General features: G+C 36.2%; 3 protein-coding genes across 5 annotated transcripts in view; all 3 read left to right on the top strand.

The window, feature by feature from the left end:
* LOC107569197 (RUN domain-containing protein 3A) overlaps positions 1 to 4,392 on the top strand; it is a 21,594-nt gene extending 17,202 nt beyond the window's left edge. For both annotated transcript variants that reach the window (XM_016255217.1, XM_016255218.1), the window contains one exon: positions 3,112 to 4,392. In XM_016255217.1, coding sequence (XP_016110703.1) covers positions 3,112 to 3,254 — 143 coding nt within the window. In that variant the 3' untranslated portion in view covers positions 3,255 to 4,392. The remainder of the gene's footprint in view (positions 1 to 3,111) is intronic.
* Positions 4,393 to 6,951: 2,559 nt separating this feature from the next.
* Positions 6,952 to 16,734, top strand: LOC107569178 (protein FAM117A-like). Of its 2 annotated transcripts, XM_016255185.1 has the most exons (9): positions 6,952 to 7,126; positions 7,535 to 7,701; positions 8,649 to 8,788; positions 9,965 to 10,084; positions 10,277 to 10,363; positions 14,117 to 14,245; positions 14,354 to 14,504; positions 15,502 to 15,622; positions 15,753 to 16,734. In XM_016255185.1, exons 2-9 carry the CDS (start codon positions 7,545 to 7,547, stop codon positions 15,931 to 15,933), a joined length of 1,086 nt encoding a protein of 361 aa, XP_016110671.1. In that variant the 5' UTR covers positions 6,952 to 7,126; positions 7,535 to 7,544; the 3' UTR covers positions 15,934 to 16,734. The 2 variants fall into 2 exon arrangements, with proteins under 2 accessions (XP_016110671.1, XP_016110672.1); XM_016255186.1 differs by lacking the exon at positions 7,535 to 7,701 and having other exon boundaries at positions 6,952 to 7,293.
* A 1,245-nt stretch (positions 16,735 to 17,979) lies between these two features.
* ndufa4b (NDUFA4 mitochondrial complex associated b) overlaps positions 17,980 to 19,650 on the top strand; it is a 3,724-nt gene continuing 2,053 nt past the window's right edge. The window contains exon 1 of the mRNA XM_016255193.1: positions 17,980 to 18,227. Within this exon, the coding sequence (XP_016110679.1) occupies positions 18,186 to 18,227 (42 nt within the window). The 5' untranslated portion in view covers positions 17,980 to 18,185. The remainder of the gene's footprint in view (positions 18,228 to 19,650) is intronic.

The following is a 19,650-nucleotide window of genomic DNA, read 5'->3' on the forward strand; positions in this document are numbered from 1 at the left end:
ATATTGTACTGGTATCGCTACAGGAACGCCCTTTCACAATTTTGTATCACTCCGCTTGTTCTAGCCGGGTCTATGTTTTTTTTTATTATTCACTGAGCTAATTGTAGAGTACATTAGTTAATTTAAGAAGAAACGCCTAGCTTCGCGGTCTCTCTCTCATTTGGATGCACGTCTTATAACCTCATTATTTCTCACTAATAACCTAACTGAAGCAGCACATGCTCTTGATACGAATTCTAAAAGTGACGTATGTTTAACTGTCAACTTGAGTTTTGAATCCGTGGCGGAAGGAAGTAGTTCAGCACAAAAGAGGGTTTTATTAGGCACTCCGTTGTTTCTTGTTTAATTACACACGTTCCGTCGAACTGTTGTATAAACGCAATATCACTCTCGTACTCAGCGGCTGTGATTGCCTCTATCACAGCCATGCTGATATAGAGCCGGTATCGCTCTCGTACTCAAGTGATATTATATAAACTTAACATTTTTCTTAAATATAAACATGCATGTGTTTGTATTTATATATACATAATAAATATACACAGTACACACACATATTGTCACATTTATGGTCTGTTTTTGTTTTGTTTTCCCTCTGTTCCTGCCTCCTGTTTCTGTTTCCTGTCCTCGTTATAGTTCGTTATGTTCATTTGGTTTTCCCGTGTGTTTGATTGTAGATTGTTCCCAGGTGTGTCTTGTCAATTACCCCATGTACTTAAGTTCCTGTCTGTGTTATCTGAGTTTGTCTGGTATTGAACGTCGATGTTGTGTTTCCTGTGTGTCCCTGCCTGTCTTGTTTTACCCCGTCTTGGATGATTAAAGACATTTACTTTGAGTTTATCCCACGTCTCCTCGTTCTTCGTTTCGTCACAGAAGGCAACCGTGACACATATATTATGTGAACAAAAACTTTTATTTTAGATGTGATTAATCGTTTGACAGCACTAATATATATACAGGTGCATCTCAATAAATTAGAATGTCGTGGAAAAGTTATTTCAGTAATTCAACTCAAATTGTGAAAATCGTGACTTAAATAAATTCAGTGCACACAGACTGAAGTAGTTTAAGTCTTTGGTTCTTTTAATTGTGATGATTTTGGCTCACATTTAACAAAAACCCACCAATTCACTATCTCAACAAATTAGAATACTTCATAAGACCAATAAAAAAAAATTTTTAGGGAATTGTTGGCCTTCTGGAAAGTATGTTCATTGTAAAGTGTCTACTTTTAAGGTTTCAAATACGTTTTTGGAGAATAAAATGTCAAAATTTGGTTGAAATAATGTTATATTGTCATTCAGTGTAACCCAATATTTATGTAAAAATTCAAACAACATGCTTATTCTGACGTGTACATATTAAAATATATAAAAGAATAAGGGAGCATATTAAATTTAAATTAGTAAAAATTCTTACTGACAAATGAGCAAAACCTAGGATTAGTGGCCAATTTTTAAAATGTAAAATTAGTATTTGGGGTGAAAGTAATAAGTCATAATAATGTCATAAATTGATTTTTGTTGTAAATATGCCTGACAAGATTGTTACACTGAATGACATTTTAGTGGGTCTCTTCTGTAAATCAGGGAAAATGTATGATATTTATTTTTTGCTCAGAAAACAAAAACAAAATTGCAATTAAATTAAATATAATTGTTTTTATATTTGGGGGGGGGGACATCAACAGTTTAAAGCAGTAGTACACTTATTGTTTTTATGCTTAAACCCTTTTTCGTCTTTGACCCATATATATACAGTATATATATATATATATATATATTTAACATTTAATATTTAACATTGCACTTCACTGTTTTTTGTTCATGAGTTCATGTGCACTCATAATCTTTTCACCTCCAACAAACATCTCGGCTGTGTCTGAAATTGCATAATTTCTGAGTAGGATCCTCTTTTAAATAAATACCTCACGACTGCTAAAAAAGTATGTTCTGTATGTCATGGGTGTCAGTTGCATCGTTTCCATCAGATGTACACTTCAGAATCTCGCTGGAAGTAGTAATCATCCTGGTACTTTTTGCCTACTGCTTTATAAATTCAGACTACACTCTCAGAAAAAAAAGGTACATAAGCTGTCACTGGGACAGTATCCAGTTACACTTTATTTTAAGGTGTCCTTGATACAGTGTAATTGCACATTTAAGTACTGAGTAATATTAATTATATAGGATTAATTATATTAATAGGATTAGGATTTGGCTTAGGGTTAGTTGCATGTAATTATGCATAATTTATTGTTATTATAATAGTAAGTGCATGTAACTTGTAACAAAGACACCTCAAAATAAAATGTTACCCAGTACCCTTTCAAAAGGTACACCGTTGTATACTCCCTGAAGGGTGCATTTTAGTACCTTAAAGGTACATATTTGTACTTACAGTGTACATATTAGTACCTAAATTGTACATATTAGTACTTTTTGTAAAGGCACTGCCACAGTGGCAGCTTTTGATAGTTATTTTCTGAGAGCATACTCTTTTAAAATATTTTTCAGCTACCGTATATTAGGGAAGTATGCAATTGTAGAGGCAGTCAGTCCTCTTCTCCTCTCTGATGACACACTGGTGTGAGGGCTGGACTATAATTCCTCCCCAGCAATCTGCCACTCACAGCAGCAATTAGTAAATGACAACACACCAATGATCCAATCAATTCCCAATGGACAAACCCACAGCCATTTCATTCTTACATGCATAGCATTAGAGAAAAGATAATTGCAGCTTCTGTTTCATGTGGACTTTAAAGGGATAGTTCACCAAAAATAAAAAATTGCTTAATTTACTAATATTTTGCCATTAACTTATGTGCCATGCACGTCATTTCAGACTTGTTCGAGTTTCTTTTCTCTGTGGAACATAACAGATGATATATTTTTTAGTCCATTTGATGGAGGTCAGTGTTAACCAAAATAATCTGCTTACCAACATTCTTCAAATTATCTTCTTTTGTGTTCTGCAAAAGAAAGACATGAGGGAGAGTAAATTGTTTTCTTTTTTAACTATCCCTTTGATTTTGTCTTTTTTTTCCCAGCAGGAAAAGCTATTATTGGTGTTTAACAATAATCCCTATTTCTTCCATTTTCATTTCAGAAAAAGACTACACTCCCTCTATGTTAGGTCTGTGTGGTTCTCTGTCCTCTTTACCCAGCTGTAAGTCCCTGCCAAGCCTGAGGTCAACAGAGTGCCTGGTAAACATCAGCGCAGAGCCCAGTCCTGCTCTAACCCCCAGCTAGGGACCACCAAGTGAGACCAAGCAGAGAAAAACTGCACAGTCAGCTAAGACATCCAAAGATACTATGGCTCGGCTACAGCCTGTGTAATACCTGTTACACTAATTCTCATGAAAGTATCATTGATAAGATATAGCTAGACCTCTGTAGTTATGACAAGAGGTATTTTCTCACAGATTTACCGTCAGAGCTTTTCAGATGCAGATATCTCTGAATGTCTTTGCTGTTCAAACCTTTCTCCTGACTTGTTGTGATATCCAGTGAAGGTATGCACTGACAGACTTCACAAAACTGACAAGTTTTCACTACAACTTCATGTGTCAAAGCCCAACACAGCTTTCCCACATTCTGTTGCCCTTTAAAATCTCTTATGGGAACATGCATACTTACAGAACACATATAAACAAAACCGGTCAGACACATACAGCCAGAAATTAACCATGAAAATGTGTGAAAGAAAGCATATTATAGTTACAATAATTAGTATTTTGACATTATCATCACTTGTTTTTTTAATTCTCACATTTCAATCATCTAAACATCCCTCCTCTGCCAAACATCATGCAAGAACTAAAAAGATGTGTATGTCTTTAAGTCTGCTGTACAATTACAGTGGTAATAAAATGAAAGACATTTCTGGAATAGCTGCCTTATTCCTCTTTTCTTGCCTCTTGAAGTAAGTTTGAAGATGGGATCACTCTGCACATGATGGCAGTATAATATTGCTGAATGACTGACAGTGAGTGAAGTAAACAAATGGGCCAGTGTATATCTGCATACTGTGGTATTGTACTGTATGTTTGACATCTATTTGGCATCTGTTGTTGCATCATTACAATATGTCTGCAATGTGTGGGCCACTGTCATTTTCAGTATATTAGCAGCAGATTTGAAACCTTGCATTGATTTTAATCGCATTGGCATCATATAAAACTGATAAGCTAGATTTCCTCCCTCCATTGTCAGTGTAATTGAAAGTCTACTTGTTTGAGAATGTGTGTGTTGTGTTAGACATCTCTTCACCCTCAGTTAGCGTTAAATTAGTTTAATTCATTGCACATTTTTTCTTTGTTTGTAAAGCCATTGGAAACTATGCTGTTTGTCACTTAAAATCGCAATAAAACTGCCTTTTTTGTCCTAATGTTTTCTATTGAGTCATATTTGTTCACTGTGTCTTTATTGTTTGTCTCTTCTGTTCCACTGAACAGCCCCATCTTTCCTTTTTTTTCCAGGACTGTAACTTGACAAATGCTTGATTCAAATGCTTAAAAAGCTGTGTAGTCCCCTCAAACAAACATGAAAAAAACAGCTTCAGTGCCATTTTTAGAGTCTTTTAAAATATTATTTTATTTTAAATGATAAGGCAAATCAATTTGGTTAACTGTAGCTTATGCACTATGCCTGCCAAGCCAGTAGATGGCAATGTCACTTTGTGCAGAAACATGTAATGGGCATAGAAGGGCAGTGACTGTACCATCGAGCGTATTTTGCAGTATTAAACACGTATTTATACCGATTTCATCAGTCTCCGAAAATTCTTCAAAAAGAACACAAAGAATGGCCTTCTCAGCTGCCATAGTTGCAACTCTTGCGTCATCAGAACAGGGCGTTCAACGCACCACCGTTTCCGTTTAAAAAACATTTTTCACTGTTTTTGTCGGGGCTGAACGTAGCCCAGGTCTCATTGCTTCCGCTTGTTGGAGAACGTGTTAACAGCCATATTAAATAATAGCGATATCTATGGACTTTTAAGATAATCAGTTAGACTAGCTAGCTGTTTTTATTGTTGACGTTTTATTACATTTTTATATCTAAATGTGAAAATTTTTTAGATATCAGTCTGCATATGTGATGGACATTGGTTATGATCATCATTGGTATCTACTTTGAAGGCATCTTGAGTAAAACTGCTTCATATCTAACTAAGCATATGCAAAATGCTTGAACCGGAAGCGACGAGACCCGGTTAACAGAATACGGAAGTCTGTTGCGCATAACCCCTATTTGGGTTTTTGTTGTTATCACATAGACGATAATGGGAACATTTTCAAAAACGTACACTTTAAAACTCGTTTTTGCACTTGCACTTTAAAACAAAGTTTTCGTTTTCAGGCCCCCAAAGGGCCGTTGTCGTGTAAATGAATGGCCAAAACAATTTTTGTTGTTGTTGTTTTTAGTTCAAAATGGTGTTGTGTAAACGCCTTCTTAATATAAACCATTATCAGTGTTCTTCATCTAACCATCTGATTTCAAAAGTCAATAGAAGTCAAAGGAGCCCATGATATAAAATCCTCACATAACTGCATAACGTTCTGTAGTCTCATGCGGACTGAACGCATGATTCTAATATATTTCAAACTTGTGCCTCCTCCAGATGTCACTGTGGAACTCATTACAAATTGACTTGAATTTAAGGTCACCACGATCCAGGGGTCAAGCAAAGAACAAGTGTCAATTATGGGTCAAAGGTCAGCATCATTTGTTCACTTTGGACTGCTGCACTAAAAAGAACCTAACAGAGGTGTCTAAATGCAAAATGGGGACCAGTAGCTCAAAATATGCTTGCTAAAAAGATGGGACCATTGATTGATTTCACAGCATGCAGCAGAGTGAAGCTAAAGAATGACTTTTGATCTTCAAACTGACTAAATTCTAAAAGATAGGTTTCCAAAAGACAAAGGGCAAAAGAAAAGCCCTTCCTGTCGGATGTGGATGGGGTCAAAGAAAGGATATTTTCCTCAAGTGAAACTCAAAATTAAATACACCAAAAAAAAAAAAGAAAAAAAAAAGTTGTCAATATTTCTATTCCTAGAACTCCCTGCAACCCCAAACCATGAAAAAAGCAAACACAGTATATGTAAACCATAGATAACAAAATATCAATACAAGAGTACTTTTCAAACAAACAAATGACAAATATAAGTTTCAGAACACTGACCACAAAACAGCTCTTCTGCTGAAATGACTTAAGATAACAATTTTCAAATTCAGAAGGTGTTATCTCACACAAACTCCACCCTACGCAAACTACCACTGATGGAAGTTTATCTCCAACAATACATGCTGAAGACACCCACAGGGACGTGACTGTTACACCCGTGGAAGAAATACCACATCTATACTGTACATAGATATGAAATACAGTACCACATCTATATGAAATATGTAAAAGATGTTGCTTAACTTATGGTTAAGCATTAATTAACCCAGGATTCTTTATATTATTGTATGCAGGGGCACCGTAACAGGGGACTTAGGAGGTGTGAGGTTAGGATGACTCCAAGGGCCTGACAAGGTAGAGGGGGGCCCGGAACGCCAACCATAGCTTAACTATAGCATCTACTGTATTTGCACGTGTACACATTCAAGTTTCAATAGCATTATTTCAACTTTTCCTAATTTGGGAGTACACTTACAGTACATAGATTCATTAAAAACTCAAAGAAAGCGACTAAGCCACACAACTCCGGTTTTGATTCCATGAAGCATGTCAAGTATTAGCATACTTAAAAGTATTAGAATAGTTCGAATTTTGTGTGCGCGTGCAAATGAGCAGTTCACTTCATTCTTTGAGACGAAGCCAAAATTGTTTACGTTATTTCTGGATTGATGTCTCATTACCCAATTACCTTAACGCAGCTATTTCTTTTCAGCCAATCAAAAGGTGAATTCTAAAGGTATCCGCCCACTTCCTAAAATGAATGAAAGATCAGCCGCAGAGAGTTTTGAGAGGTAGAGATCAGTGTTACTCGGTGTTGAGCAGCAAGCAGCTCTCTTAAGTTTTATAATCGTTTACTTGAATGCGATGAAATAAGTATATCTTCTAGTTATCGGTCTAGCTAAGAAACTAGATGAGAAACATTTAGAATGGATAGATAGCTGGAAATGGACAGTTGGAAAAGGACAAAAACCGCTCACGACGCCAGAGTCAGTGTTTGTGGAGAGATGAAGATGTCCAGGAGCGGATCAGGTCTCCAGCCTCTCAAAGCTACTGTTCCCTTCACGCTGCACAAACCAGCTTCCGTCACAAATGTCACTCCAGGTGAAGTATATCACACACATCAGTAACTATCATGATCTGAGCCACTGGATGTCTTTCTTGAAGATCAACAGGAAATGTTATGAGTAAATGTTTGCAACTGCATCAGTACTTTAATTTGTTTCTTCATGTGCTATAACGGTCTAAACACATCCATTATTTCATTAGCCTTAAAATGTATGTGCATTTAATCTATATTCAGTTTTCTTCCAGACTTTATTGGTGCATAGCAAGCAACACCTAGATAGCTGGAAATGGACAGTTGGAAAAGGACAAAAACCGCTCACGACGCCAGAGTCAGTGTTTGTGGAGAGATGAAGATGTCCAGGAGCGGATCAGGTCTCCAGCCTCTCAAAGCTACTGTTCCCTTCACGCTGCACAAACCAGCTTCCGTCACAAATGTCACTCCAGGTGAAGTATATCACACACATCAGTAACTATCATGATCTGAGCCACTGGATGTCTTTCTTGAAGATCAACAGGAAATGTTATGAGTAAATGTTTGCAACTGCATCAGTACTTTAATTTGTTTCTTCATGTGCTATAACGGTCTAAACACATCCATTATTTCATTAACCTTAAAATGTATGTGCATTTAATCTATATTCAGTTTTCTTCCAGACTTTATTGGTGCATAGCAAGCAACACATCTTCATCATCACCTTCATCATCATTCATATTTTAATTATAAACAGTGGCTGTATATTTACTTTAAACGATTAAGTTAAGCTTGTAAGATGAATGGTTTCATTGGCATACTGTATCATACTGTATGTCCCATATAACGTTACCGTGGGGACTACATTAAAAATCTGGGATTCTAAAGCAGGAAATAAAGATGCTGTTTTAATACAAAATGATTTATGGAACCAAGAATGTTTGACATATGAAGAAGAAATATTTCAGTAATCAAATAATACAATTTGTGACACTGATCATGTGAACTCCTTTGTACTAAAGGTCAGATGTTCTTGCATCCATTGAAGCACAAGGTGTTCTTGGAAACATCCCAAGTCATGCTAGAAGACATGATCGTCTGGTTTAGTTCATATCAGATCATCTAAACACCATCAAATCATGTTAATCTTTACAGCTCAAATTGGTATTCGTATGATCTAATTCATGTAAATAATAATTAGAAGCATTTTATGGTCTGAACCAGTGAATAGTAAGGTTGAAAACAAAAGATGATATTGAAATGTATTTCATAAATTTGCCACTACAAACAATTATTTAAAAAGTTGTCTCTTAGTAGTTTGTTTCCTCATTAAAGTATAATTGAGCACTGGCTGTCTGTCAAAGCAGTTTACTGTAATCACTTTGATTTCAGGGGTTTTCAAGCTTTCTTGTTTCTTCAGGAGAAAGGACCAAAGCAGAGTGGCGTTTGCAGACTCCCATCCAGCGCACAGTATCTCTGGATGCGATTGTGTGGCCGTATTTGCAAGGCCAATGGCCCAAAGAGGACGACAGACACGGCAGGGAAAACAAATCCACACAGGTGAAAGGATGCAAGATCCATAATAAATTCTAGCCCATATTACCAGATGAGTTCAGCTGACTCACCCAGGACAGATGTTAATATCAGTGTAAACAGGGCCATGCAGTACCATGGTATGTATATTACCAAAAGTCTGTGGTACTCTCAAGACCATTGTACCATGGTTTGCTCATCACATCCTATGATTTACTGCAATCCTAATGAACTTTAACCCTCAGCTCAGATGTGAAGGGAAGTGGGTGCATCAGCTTTTCTCACTTTTTAAATATCATCTGTTTTCTGTTCCTCATTACCTAAGCCAAAATTTCGCTTTCTTTCATATAATCATATATGAATCATATAATCTTTATTTCATATAATGACTTAATACTGTTTTAGCCATTTACTTGTGAAATTGCCTTATATTTTAGTCTCCCTAAAAATTGTTTTATTTGCACTTGTAGCTGGTTAATAGCAAAATGTCTAGTTGTACTAGTTCACTAAAAAATTCTGTCAACCTTGTGAGTAAAACAAGGACCAAAGGGGATGAATTTTCATTTCATGCCGACTTTAAAAACAAGTATCAGTGTAAACAGGGCCATGCAGTACCATGGTATGTATATTACCAAAAGTCTGTGTTCATTGTACCATCATTGTACCATGGTTTGCTCATCACATCCTATGATTTACTGCAATCCTAATGAACTTTAACCCTCAGCTCAGATGTGAAGGGAAGTGGGTGCATCAGCTTTTCTCACTTTTTAAATATCATCTGTTTTCTGTTCCTCATTACCTAAGCCAAAATTTCGCTTTCTTTCATATAATCATATATGAATCATATAATCTTTATTTCATATAATGACTTAATACTGTTTTAGCCATTTACTTGTGAAATTGCCTTATATTTTAGTCTCCCAAAAAATTGTTTTATTTGCACTTGTAGCTGGTTAATAGCAAAATGTCTAGTTGTACTAGTTCACTAAAAAATTCTGTCAACCTTGTGAGTAAAACAAGGACCAAAGGGGATGAATTTTCATTTCATGCCGACTTTAAAAACAAGATAAAAATGCACCATGAAAGTAGTCCATATGACTAGTGCAATATTCCGAAGTCATGAGGAACCGATGACAATATGTTCTGAACAAGAGTCTTAAAATGTAGTTTTATGTGATTATAGTGTTGATATTTTTGTAAAAGACACCACACACGTGGTTAGCTGGAGCTGAAACACTAGCTGTTGGATTTCACAAACGTTCGGCATCATGGGGAAATTCAGAACGTCTCCAGGATGGAAGTGACGTGTGTGCAGATTCATCTGTAAGTCTCCATTGCACAATAAATAAAATTGAAAATTGCATGAAACTATAGTTCATGTGTGGTTGTGTGTACTGTGAGTCATGTAAGATTTAATATATCTACATCACACTACATGCATCTCTAGAATGTATGTGGGGAAGAAAAAAAAGTCTGCTGTTTCTCTTTTCTATCCTTACTCTTTATGATTCAAAGATTTTCAAGCTGAAACAACAACTACAACAGAAGAAAAGGTCAGGCGTTCTGGTTGGCAAACAAGAGAAACTGCACAACCAACATCAGGTACCAATATACACACATACTGTCATTCTCTTTTTCAAACACTTCTATGCTCCCTGGTTCCTCATTCCCAATCCTCATTTCCTTTTTCAACCTAAACAGATCAAACGGAGCTATTTGAAATTGTGGTCAAATTTAATTAAAGAGTATGCTGTAAAAAGTATGCAATGTATGCACTACTAGCATCGCTTGCAGAATTACAAAAATCAAGTTTAATTAAAAAAAAATGAAGCATATTTGCAAACACCCCTTACACTCATCAAGGCCTTATGAATATTCTTATCTATACAACAATCATTTGGGGGAGATAAACCCATGGATGGTATACTTATAGTAATCAATGAACTATAAACTGGGTTTAGAGAATGTACTTTGACATAAAAAAAATCTTACAAACATCACTGAAAGTGCAAATAGCAATTGGTGCTTTTTACACTGAAAATAGCAGTATGTATTTTGCGATACATAAGTGTAAATGGTGGCAGATACTATTTGCACCTCAGAGTAGTGTTGTGCACTATCATGGAAACCTATGTCATTGCATGTCATATATCAAAATGCTGCAACATATTATCGTAAAATTAGAATAGAATTCTGGTTGTCTTATAGTTTAGGGAAGCACATTCTTGGTTGCACCAAAAGCTTCTAGACGCTCATAAAATTCAAATGAGTTCGGTGGTCTGCGGGTGAAGCCTTCAAGTGCACTAAAGTGCCATATTCTGACACATGTACACAAATGTTAGAGGAAGTGTGGAGGATTGCAAAAAGTAACAGGAAGAGTGCTTGTATCAAAAACTCTTCTGCTTTAAACACATGCTGGCCAGCTGCAAACACTTCCTACGGTTATTATAGTTTCACAGTTTTATTACAGTTGCTTGATCTTATTTCATTGTGTATTATGGTTTTTCATTTCAGTTTAGTTTTAGGTAGATATAATGGTATTTTGTTATGCCTGTTGTTTTTGTTAGTTTTTATGCGTTACAACATACTGTTGCAACAAATTATAGACCAACAATCTACAACATCACACACTTTATCAGATATGTACTGTAAATTTGGTATTTAAGCAAACTTCAAAGTTTTATTAGTCCCATGTATAAGAGTGCAGCATACTGCAGTACTCGCTGTCCATGAAATAAAGGGATAAATATCCCTTTTTGGCTATATTTACCAGTGTTTGTAACATCCTTTATTCATATCCAGGGCTTTTATAATTCAACAGCATAGACTGGACCCTCTCAGGTACACACTGGAGAATTTTCAAGGTTCATACCATATAGACTTTGAGATGTATATCTATTCAAGAGTTTTGTTTGAGGCTGTAATGACATTTTGCTGCACACTGGTTCATTTTCGTGATTGTGTCAGTTTCAGTTTTGTGCGCCTGTGATGGGCTGTTTTTTACAGTATGTTGATAAAGCTCTTCATTTCTGTGCAATTGTTAAATATATAAATGAATGCCTGGCTTGGGAGATAATTTAATCAGACCATCCAGCATGAATTGAAAATATAAAAAAACGTCTTTTTGTGTTTTTCTTTAGTTTTCGTCTCATGCTAAAATTGTCTTAAAGTGTTAGTATGAAATGAAGTGTAATATATGATATGTGCTCATTTTCATAATTTGCATTTTTTAAATGTATTGCATGCTTTTAAAGTGTGTGTGTTTGTGGTTCGAACGTGTGGCGGCGTTGACCCAGATCCGGCGTAATGACATCATCATGCCGGATCTTGGTCAGCGTCAGCGCCAGCGCCGCCACATGCTCGCGTCATGATACTGTCGTAAACGCGCGTCCAAGGTGATGCAGTAGAGACGAAAATGCGGAATAAAGTAGTTATTTTTGTTTTCTTTGCGCAAAAAAGTATTCTTGTAGCTTTGTAACTTTACAGTTGAACCACTGATGTGACACAGACTACTTTGTCGATCATCTTGGTACTTTTCTGGACCTTGAACGTGGTAGTTACCTTACTGTCTATGGGAGGGTCAGAGAGCCCTCATATTTCATCAAAAATATCTTAAATTGTGTTCCGAAGATGAACGAAGGTCTTACGGGTTTCGAACAACACGAGGGTGAGTAATTAAAGGTGCAGTAGGAGATCTTGGAAAATGCTAACTTTAGCCTGATAGCACTGAAAGCGAACGTCCCACCCTCCCTGCAATCGCCGTCTAAAGCCACGCCCCCTGAACGCATTTACACTCGCAGACCAGAGACAACATTACTACAATAGGCTACATCAGTGGTTCCCAATTCCAGCCCATGTTCCGAAGTGAAGTAAACTTCAACGGATTTCCCCCACTCAGGGAGTAGGGAGCAATGAACACTGTGTAGGGATCATATCGATCGGAACACAGTTCATGCACGTAGCTCACTTCTAACGAGCTGGTGCGAGGACTGGATTAACCGCTGGGCTACATCATGTGTCATTCACCGGTGATAAATCTTTAAAAGTACTACAATACCAGGAAGGAAGATCGGGTTGTTGATGTTTGTCTGCCATCCTCGCTCTGTCTGCAGTGTGCACAGCGTGCGTAAACGCGCTGATGACGTATCCTGTCTGCGCGAACCGGGTGCGCAGAGGTATGCTAATATATACGTTGACAGACAGGTAGGAAAGCATATTAAAACACTTGGACCGAGCCTTTCAACCAGCATAACAAAAAATGTTTCTGAAGACAATCACCTATTGCACCTTTAATGACAGAATTTTCATTTTCGGGTGAACTAACCCTTTAAAGAACAAAATTAGATGACTAACTTTTAAGACTAGTCTAAACCTTTTATGCAACCGGCCCCCTGTCTTTATGAGTGGACCACTGAATCATTGACTCAAATGAGTAATTCAAAAACGCAAATCATTCAGTAACGAAACACTTCTGTTTTGCTCAGAGATGTTTCTTCTGTGTGCAGTTGTGTTCATTTGTTTTGATTTCTCAACGAGATTGTTTCACATACAGATTGCGTGAGCCTCAACTGGCCCGACCTTGTTACTTGTTGATTATCCATTATCGATTGCCTTTTCCACCGAATGTAATAAAATCAGAAGCATTCTCGCCCAAATTTCAGTGCATCCCTAATTAGTTGTTTTAATCACATCAGTTGTCCAGGTCGGGCAAGTAAAATTCTCTTTCACTCACCCATTCAAAAAATCCACTTGTCTCATACAAGCATTAATGTTGAGCTATGTTATATAAAATTCAACCCGCCAAAGTGGCTAGTGGGAGTGACCATATTACCCGCCACTGCTGAAATCCACCCGCATTTGGCAGGTTGGTGGGTAATGTCAAGCCCTGATTATAGGTAGGAAACCTAAAATCCTAAATGCCCTTGCAATTAAAACAACTAAAAAAAAACATACAATAAAAAGATGAACGCAAATATAAATGTATTTGTGAAAATACCAAAAGGTTTCTTGGATGGATATGTTTAGTGTTAGAGCGGTGGCTCTCAACCCGGGAGAGCCGGGGCCCACTAAGGAGGCTCAGCAAAACACTAGTATTTAAAAAAATTATTATTAATATGCATTTTTTTTCTCATCACCATTGATTCATTGTTAATGAATTAAATTTTAAATACTCAGTTTCTGTTAATAAAAACATTTGGAAAAAAAAAGATATATATATATATATATTGCGTTGGAGGGCCTTCAAGTAAAAACAATATCTGGGAATAACTGAGGATGGAAAATATTATTAGATAAGAATAAAAAGTCATTGTAATAATACTAATACCAATATGTTTGAGTTTCTTCTCTTCTCAGTCCCCTGCTCTATTAATCCCATCTGCGTCATTGACTCGACTGCCGTCACGTCTGCGTCGAAGTGAAGAGAGACTAGATCAGGAGCTGGAGAAAGTCTTCACACATCACTCATCAGTTCACCACTGTGGAGTATGTCTAACACTTTTCACCATTTTAACTGATTGTGAAGGCTGATATCATGCAAAGTTGCATACATGACTGGAAACCTTCATGTAACTGTTTTTTTTTTTTTTAAAGTTATATGAGGTTCCTGATGGCCACAGGGCTCCTGTTCCTCACCTGAGCTCCAAGAGTGGATTTCAGATTGGGTCTTCTTGTGTAGCTTCTCACTCTTCTTCTTCCTCATCCACATCTTGCTCTCCACAGCGCCCTCTAGATCTCGAAACTGGTAGGTCTCCTTTTTTTTTTTAGCTCTTGCTGATAGGTCACCACCATATTATTCCTGTCAAAAACTTAACTATATATTAGGGTGACCAGACATCCACGTTTTCTGGACACAGTTTGGTTTTTGATGTCCTGTGCCTGGAAATGTACCATTTTTTTTCAGCACATTCAAAACACCTTTTAAATACCCTGCAAAAAATCCTGACCAGCATACCCTGCTGGTTAGGAGAGCAATCTTGTAGTGATTATTTTCACCAACAGAGAGCTGCATTCTACACTGATTACCAGAGCAGTACACTGACTACACTGGTAACCAGGCCACTGACTTCCATGGGATTTTTTCCCCATACAATGGAAGTCAGTGGCTACCAGCAACTGTTTGGTTACCAACGTTCTTCAGAATATCTTCTTTCGTGTTCAACAGAAGAAAGAAACTCAGAAACATGTTTGAAGATGTTTGAACAACTTAAGGGTGAATAAATGATGACAATTTTTGGGTGAACTATCTCTTTAACTATATCACATAGGTGAAAGTACACCCCGATATGAATAAATAAAAAAAGAAAAAGAAAGAAAGAAAAGGACCATTTTCACATACTGCGATGAGGCATTTCCACCATTATTAACATCTACCAATAGATTTTGTTTTCTAAAAATGTTACATAGATTTATAATGCTATACTGAGAATCTCAGATATATGAAAAGGGTCCATTACACTAGCAACAATTCAGTTTGCAAAAAGCACATACTTTGTGCTCAAAATGATCTTAAACTGCAAAATAATAATCCTAATTAGGGATAGTAAAATCCATTTTTAAAAAGCATTTGAAAACAACATTTGAAAAGTTAAAAAGATGTAATTATCATCAATTATCAAGTGAGATTTCAAGTATATTTTGACTGCTGAACTAGTACATGTCCTGGGTTTCCATTTCATAAATCTGGATACCTTCCTATGTATCTTTAATTTGAACTGACTGTGATAATGCTCTGTCCTCAGTTGAAGAGGTCAACTCTTGTATTGTGATGGTGTCCTCATCACCACGGCCCAATAACAGCTACTGCTTTCAGAGAGATCCACCAGAAGGTTGTGAAAGAATCCGAGTGTGTGAAGAGAACGTGTAAGTAGGCATACCAGAGTGTTGCTATGTGGTTATGTACATTTATAAAGCTATTCTCAATCTAAGTGGTTAACTCAATATTGACATTGTGCATCTTCTGTCATCTCCCCCCCCCCATCCTCTAATTCAGCCTTCCATGTTTGGATCACGTGTACGTGTCCTCCTGTCCTGACCCCAACAAAGTGAACTTCACCACACACACAGGCTCAGCCTTCTGCCCTGTCAATCTCCCGAAGCCCCTCCTACCTCCAGTGGACTTCCTGATCTGCAGCCTCTCAGTTTCTCCAGGGTCCTGTTGGGTGGCACAGTGATGAGTTAGTAAGAAAAGAAAAACCGGTGAAATCAGCATCTGCGTGAGAGAGATTCTTTAAAAACAATCAGTTCTTTGGTGTTTAATGTTGAATTTTGCTAATTGTAATAAGATAATACCAGATGGTACTGAATGGTACTATTAGGCAATGAATGGTACTATTAGGCAATGATTGTATTTTAGATCTGTATTTTACCACCTACTTCAAAGAAATGGCAAATGTATTATTTTTTAAATATATGTACCTTAGTTATATTTTGTTTTGATTATTGAAAAGTTTATTGAAGAAAGTATGTGGGTGGATTATTACAGTCATAGACCATTTCAGTAGGTACTGTATGTTCATGTTCTTGGATTTGAGGTGAATGTCACAGTCATGCTTTAATGGTACATTTACATTCACCCTTTTTATTTTTTCCAAAAGTAGTGTTTTGTTTTTGTCTAAATAATGTTTACATTGTATAACTTGAACATATGAATGTTTTTATATTTGTATAGATGAATCTGTACATGAATGTAAGATTAGTTAGCAAGTCTGTACAGTTTGCACATTTTTTCTTTTTTGCTAAAGATAAGCTATAGAATGTAAATGGTGACATTATCTGACTTTAAAGTATTTCTTTATTCAGTACGTTCATTGCGCACATGGTGTTTGTTGTTATTTTAAGCTTTGGTTGAATTGCTTTGTTCAAATGAGTTGGTTTGGACAACTTGCCTTCCCGTTGGAAAGTACTTGGGGAAACTACATGCATATTGTTTTATTCTTTTCTTTCTATAGATCACACCAATAAAGTAGAATCGAGCATGACTGAATGCCTGTTCTGTCTTACTAAATTCCAAGCGGGTGATATTATGAGAAACAACATAGTCTACTGTGATTTTGACGGTCATGATTAGCAAAAGAAAATTAAGTGCTAATCTCATGTGATCAAATAATGTGATTTATAGCCTAGTATATGCAGCAAATTAGATGTTGTTTTTTTTTTTAATCGGTTATATCAAATGTTCAGTTTCATACCTGCTGCTCCTATGTCCCTTGTCAGATTTCACATATTTTCATTACATGACCAGTGTTGGGGGTAATGCATTACAAGTAATGCTAGTTACGTAATCAGATTACTTTTTTCAAGTAACTAGTAAAGTAACGCATTACTTTTTAATTTACAAGAAAATATCTGAGTTACTGTTTCAAAAAAGTAACACCAGTTAGTTTGTTTTCCCATTTATTGACTGACAAGTCTCCTCTCCCCATATTGGGAGAAATCTGAAGTGCAGAGGCGTTGTGTGCGCTGTGTGAACATGATGTTACTGTAGTTCTAAACTAAATGTGAATGCGCATTAATTCATCCCACTCACAAAAAACTGATTTAGTATTCATCAAAATGAATTAAAACGGTGAAATGCAAACTCAGAATGTGACGTAAACCTGCAATAATTAAATGTTAAATAACACAAATGTATCTAATCCCATTTTATTAACTAATGTCTTTGCTGCTGACTTTTGATGATCCAGTTCAACCATACTAATAAGCAAAAATGACTAGATAAACTAACAACTGTGCTTCAATTGTTCAAGAGTGTTGAACCTTCGTCTCCTGTGTTCTAGTGTACCTTTTTCCTTCAGCCTGAGGTTTATTCATTACACTTTTTGGTGTGAAAGGGCTTTTACATTTGCTATAAATAGAACTTTTAATATTAAAAACAATCAAGCCCTGCTCATATTTAAAAAGTAACGCGAAAGTAACGCAAAAGTAACCTAACGCATTACTTTCCATAAACAGTAACTCGTAATTAGTTACTTTTTTTAGGAAGTAACGCAATATTGTAATGCATTACTTTTAAAAGTAACTTTCCCCAACACTGTACATGACACGATATAATTTATTAATCATTGCCCAGCACTAGTTTTAAAACAATTGAAATTAAGAACTAAATAAATAATTTCGGATAACAGATGATTCAAATTAAACGACACATATCCCAGAGCATTTTACTAAATAATTTAGTTATATATACCACCAGCAGTTCACCAACACTGATGGTTTATTTTGGTTTGGCTACAAGAGTAGGCTATTTCAATAGTGTTACCCGCGGACGCCCTCTGTCCGTCCACAGCGCATTAGTATCAGGCATCCCTTTACACTCCGCTCCAGAAACACACAGCAGAGCGTACGAACACCATCAGATCTATCATTAATAATCCTGATCTATATATATATATATATATATATATATATATTTCGGGAGTTTGACATGCTGAGTACCATACTGAAACAAGTGAAAAGCCACCCGGCTGTAAGTATTTCAGATCTTTTCTTGCTTATGCTTCTGTCTGTTAATAATGATGATTCATTCATTCTCAAATTGTGCCTCCGAATAGTTTCAGGCGTTGGCTGTGTCGTAAATACATCCTTGCTTGCTTGAGGGGTATATTTAATACAAATTGATTTAAAAGGCAAACAGTATATTGAATGGCCGCAGTGGGGAGTAGGCTAAACATGGATTTCATGTTATCACAATGATGAGATATTCTGGTCATTCTGTGATATGGTGAGGATATTGGCATTGATCAAATGGGTTTCAGTCTATAAATTGTGTACTCTACGCGATTTCACCAACAGTGGCTGAGCACGTATGCCTGCTGTAGGTTATCTGTTATATATGGCTGTGTTGCAGTGTAGTGTTCAGCAGCTGTCAAGGACATTGAGGTGAAATCAGTTGTGCCTCTTTTAAGTCATTTACCATAACAGCGTTCTATCGTGATTTACAAGACTTAAAACCTAAAATAGTATAGAACATATTCATAGTAGGTATGAGAAGGAATTCGGACATTTATGTACGTTATTTTGAAAAAGCCCTGTGTTTAATCGGACAACATTTTCATACATTGTTGTACAGTATCTAATACGCAGCTGCAGTAGTACTGGATTTGTAATGTACTCTAAATATCAAAGAAATTAGCTTTCCGCTTGTAGATGATCGAAATCAACCTCAAAACCTAGTGAACTGCCTACATAGACAGCATTAAAGGGGTCATGCTTGGAAACACACCTTTTCCGTTTGATAAAGTGATTCTTAAAAAAAAAAAAAAACATTCATGTATGTGTAGGCTATGTATGTATGTATATAGGCCTATATCTCAAGCTAAATCACAAAACTTTTGACAGTTTTTACAGTTTAACTTGATATTAAAAGCTTTTTAGGAAGAGAACTGAATGCTGATATGTGTAAACATGAATATATTATTTTTATTGAATACTATTTAACTGAATTAACAAATCAGTCATTCTTGAGACGTGGGACAAAACAGGTCCAGCAGGGGTAACTGCTATTAGCTTTAAAAAATAAAAATATTTTCAATTTTAAATGTCATGAGGGATTAATAATAGAAAGTGTTTAACACAATTATCACCTTCAATTTAATTGTCTCATTATTATACCAAATCTGTGTTTCTTAATGTCCTCTCACTACATCTAAAACAGTGTGTCCACAGAGAAGGGTTCAATCATTCATATGCAATAAAATGAATTAAAATGTTTTTTAATGATGAAAAATAGCTTGTTTTATCAAAAGCAACACTTAATAATATCTCCTATCAAAGCAAGGTTGTTTTTTAAATGACGCATGCATGTTTCATAAGATTTTAAAGTTGCGTCCCCACTTTTTGTCAACACCATCAGACATTCAATAAAATGTAATAAAATCAGGGAATATCAG

The sequence above is a fragment of the Sinocyclocheilus grahami genome, unplaced genomic scaffold (assembly GCF_001515645.1).
Source record: "Sinocyclocheilus grahami isolate Dianchi unplaced genomic scaffold, SAMN03320097.WGS_v1.1 scaffold1321.1, whole genome shotgun sequence".
Lineage (NCBI taxonomy): Eukaryota > Metazoa > Chordata > Actinopteri > Cypriniformes > Cyprinidae > Sinocyclocheilus > Sinocyclocheilus grahami.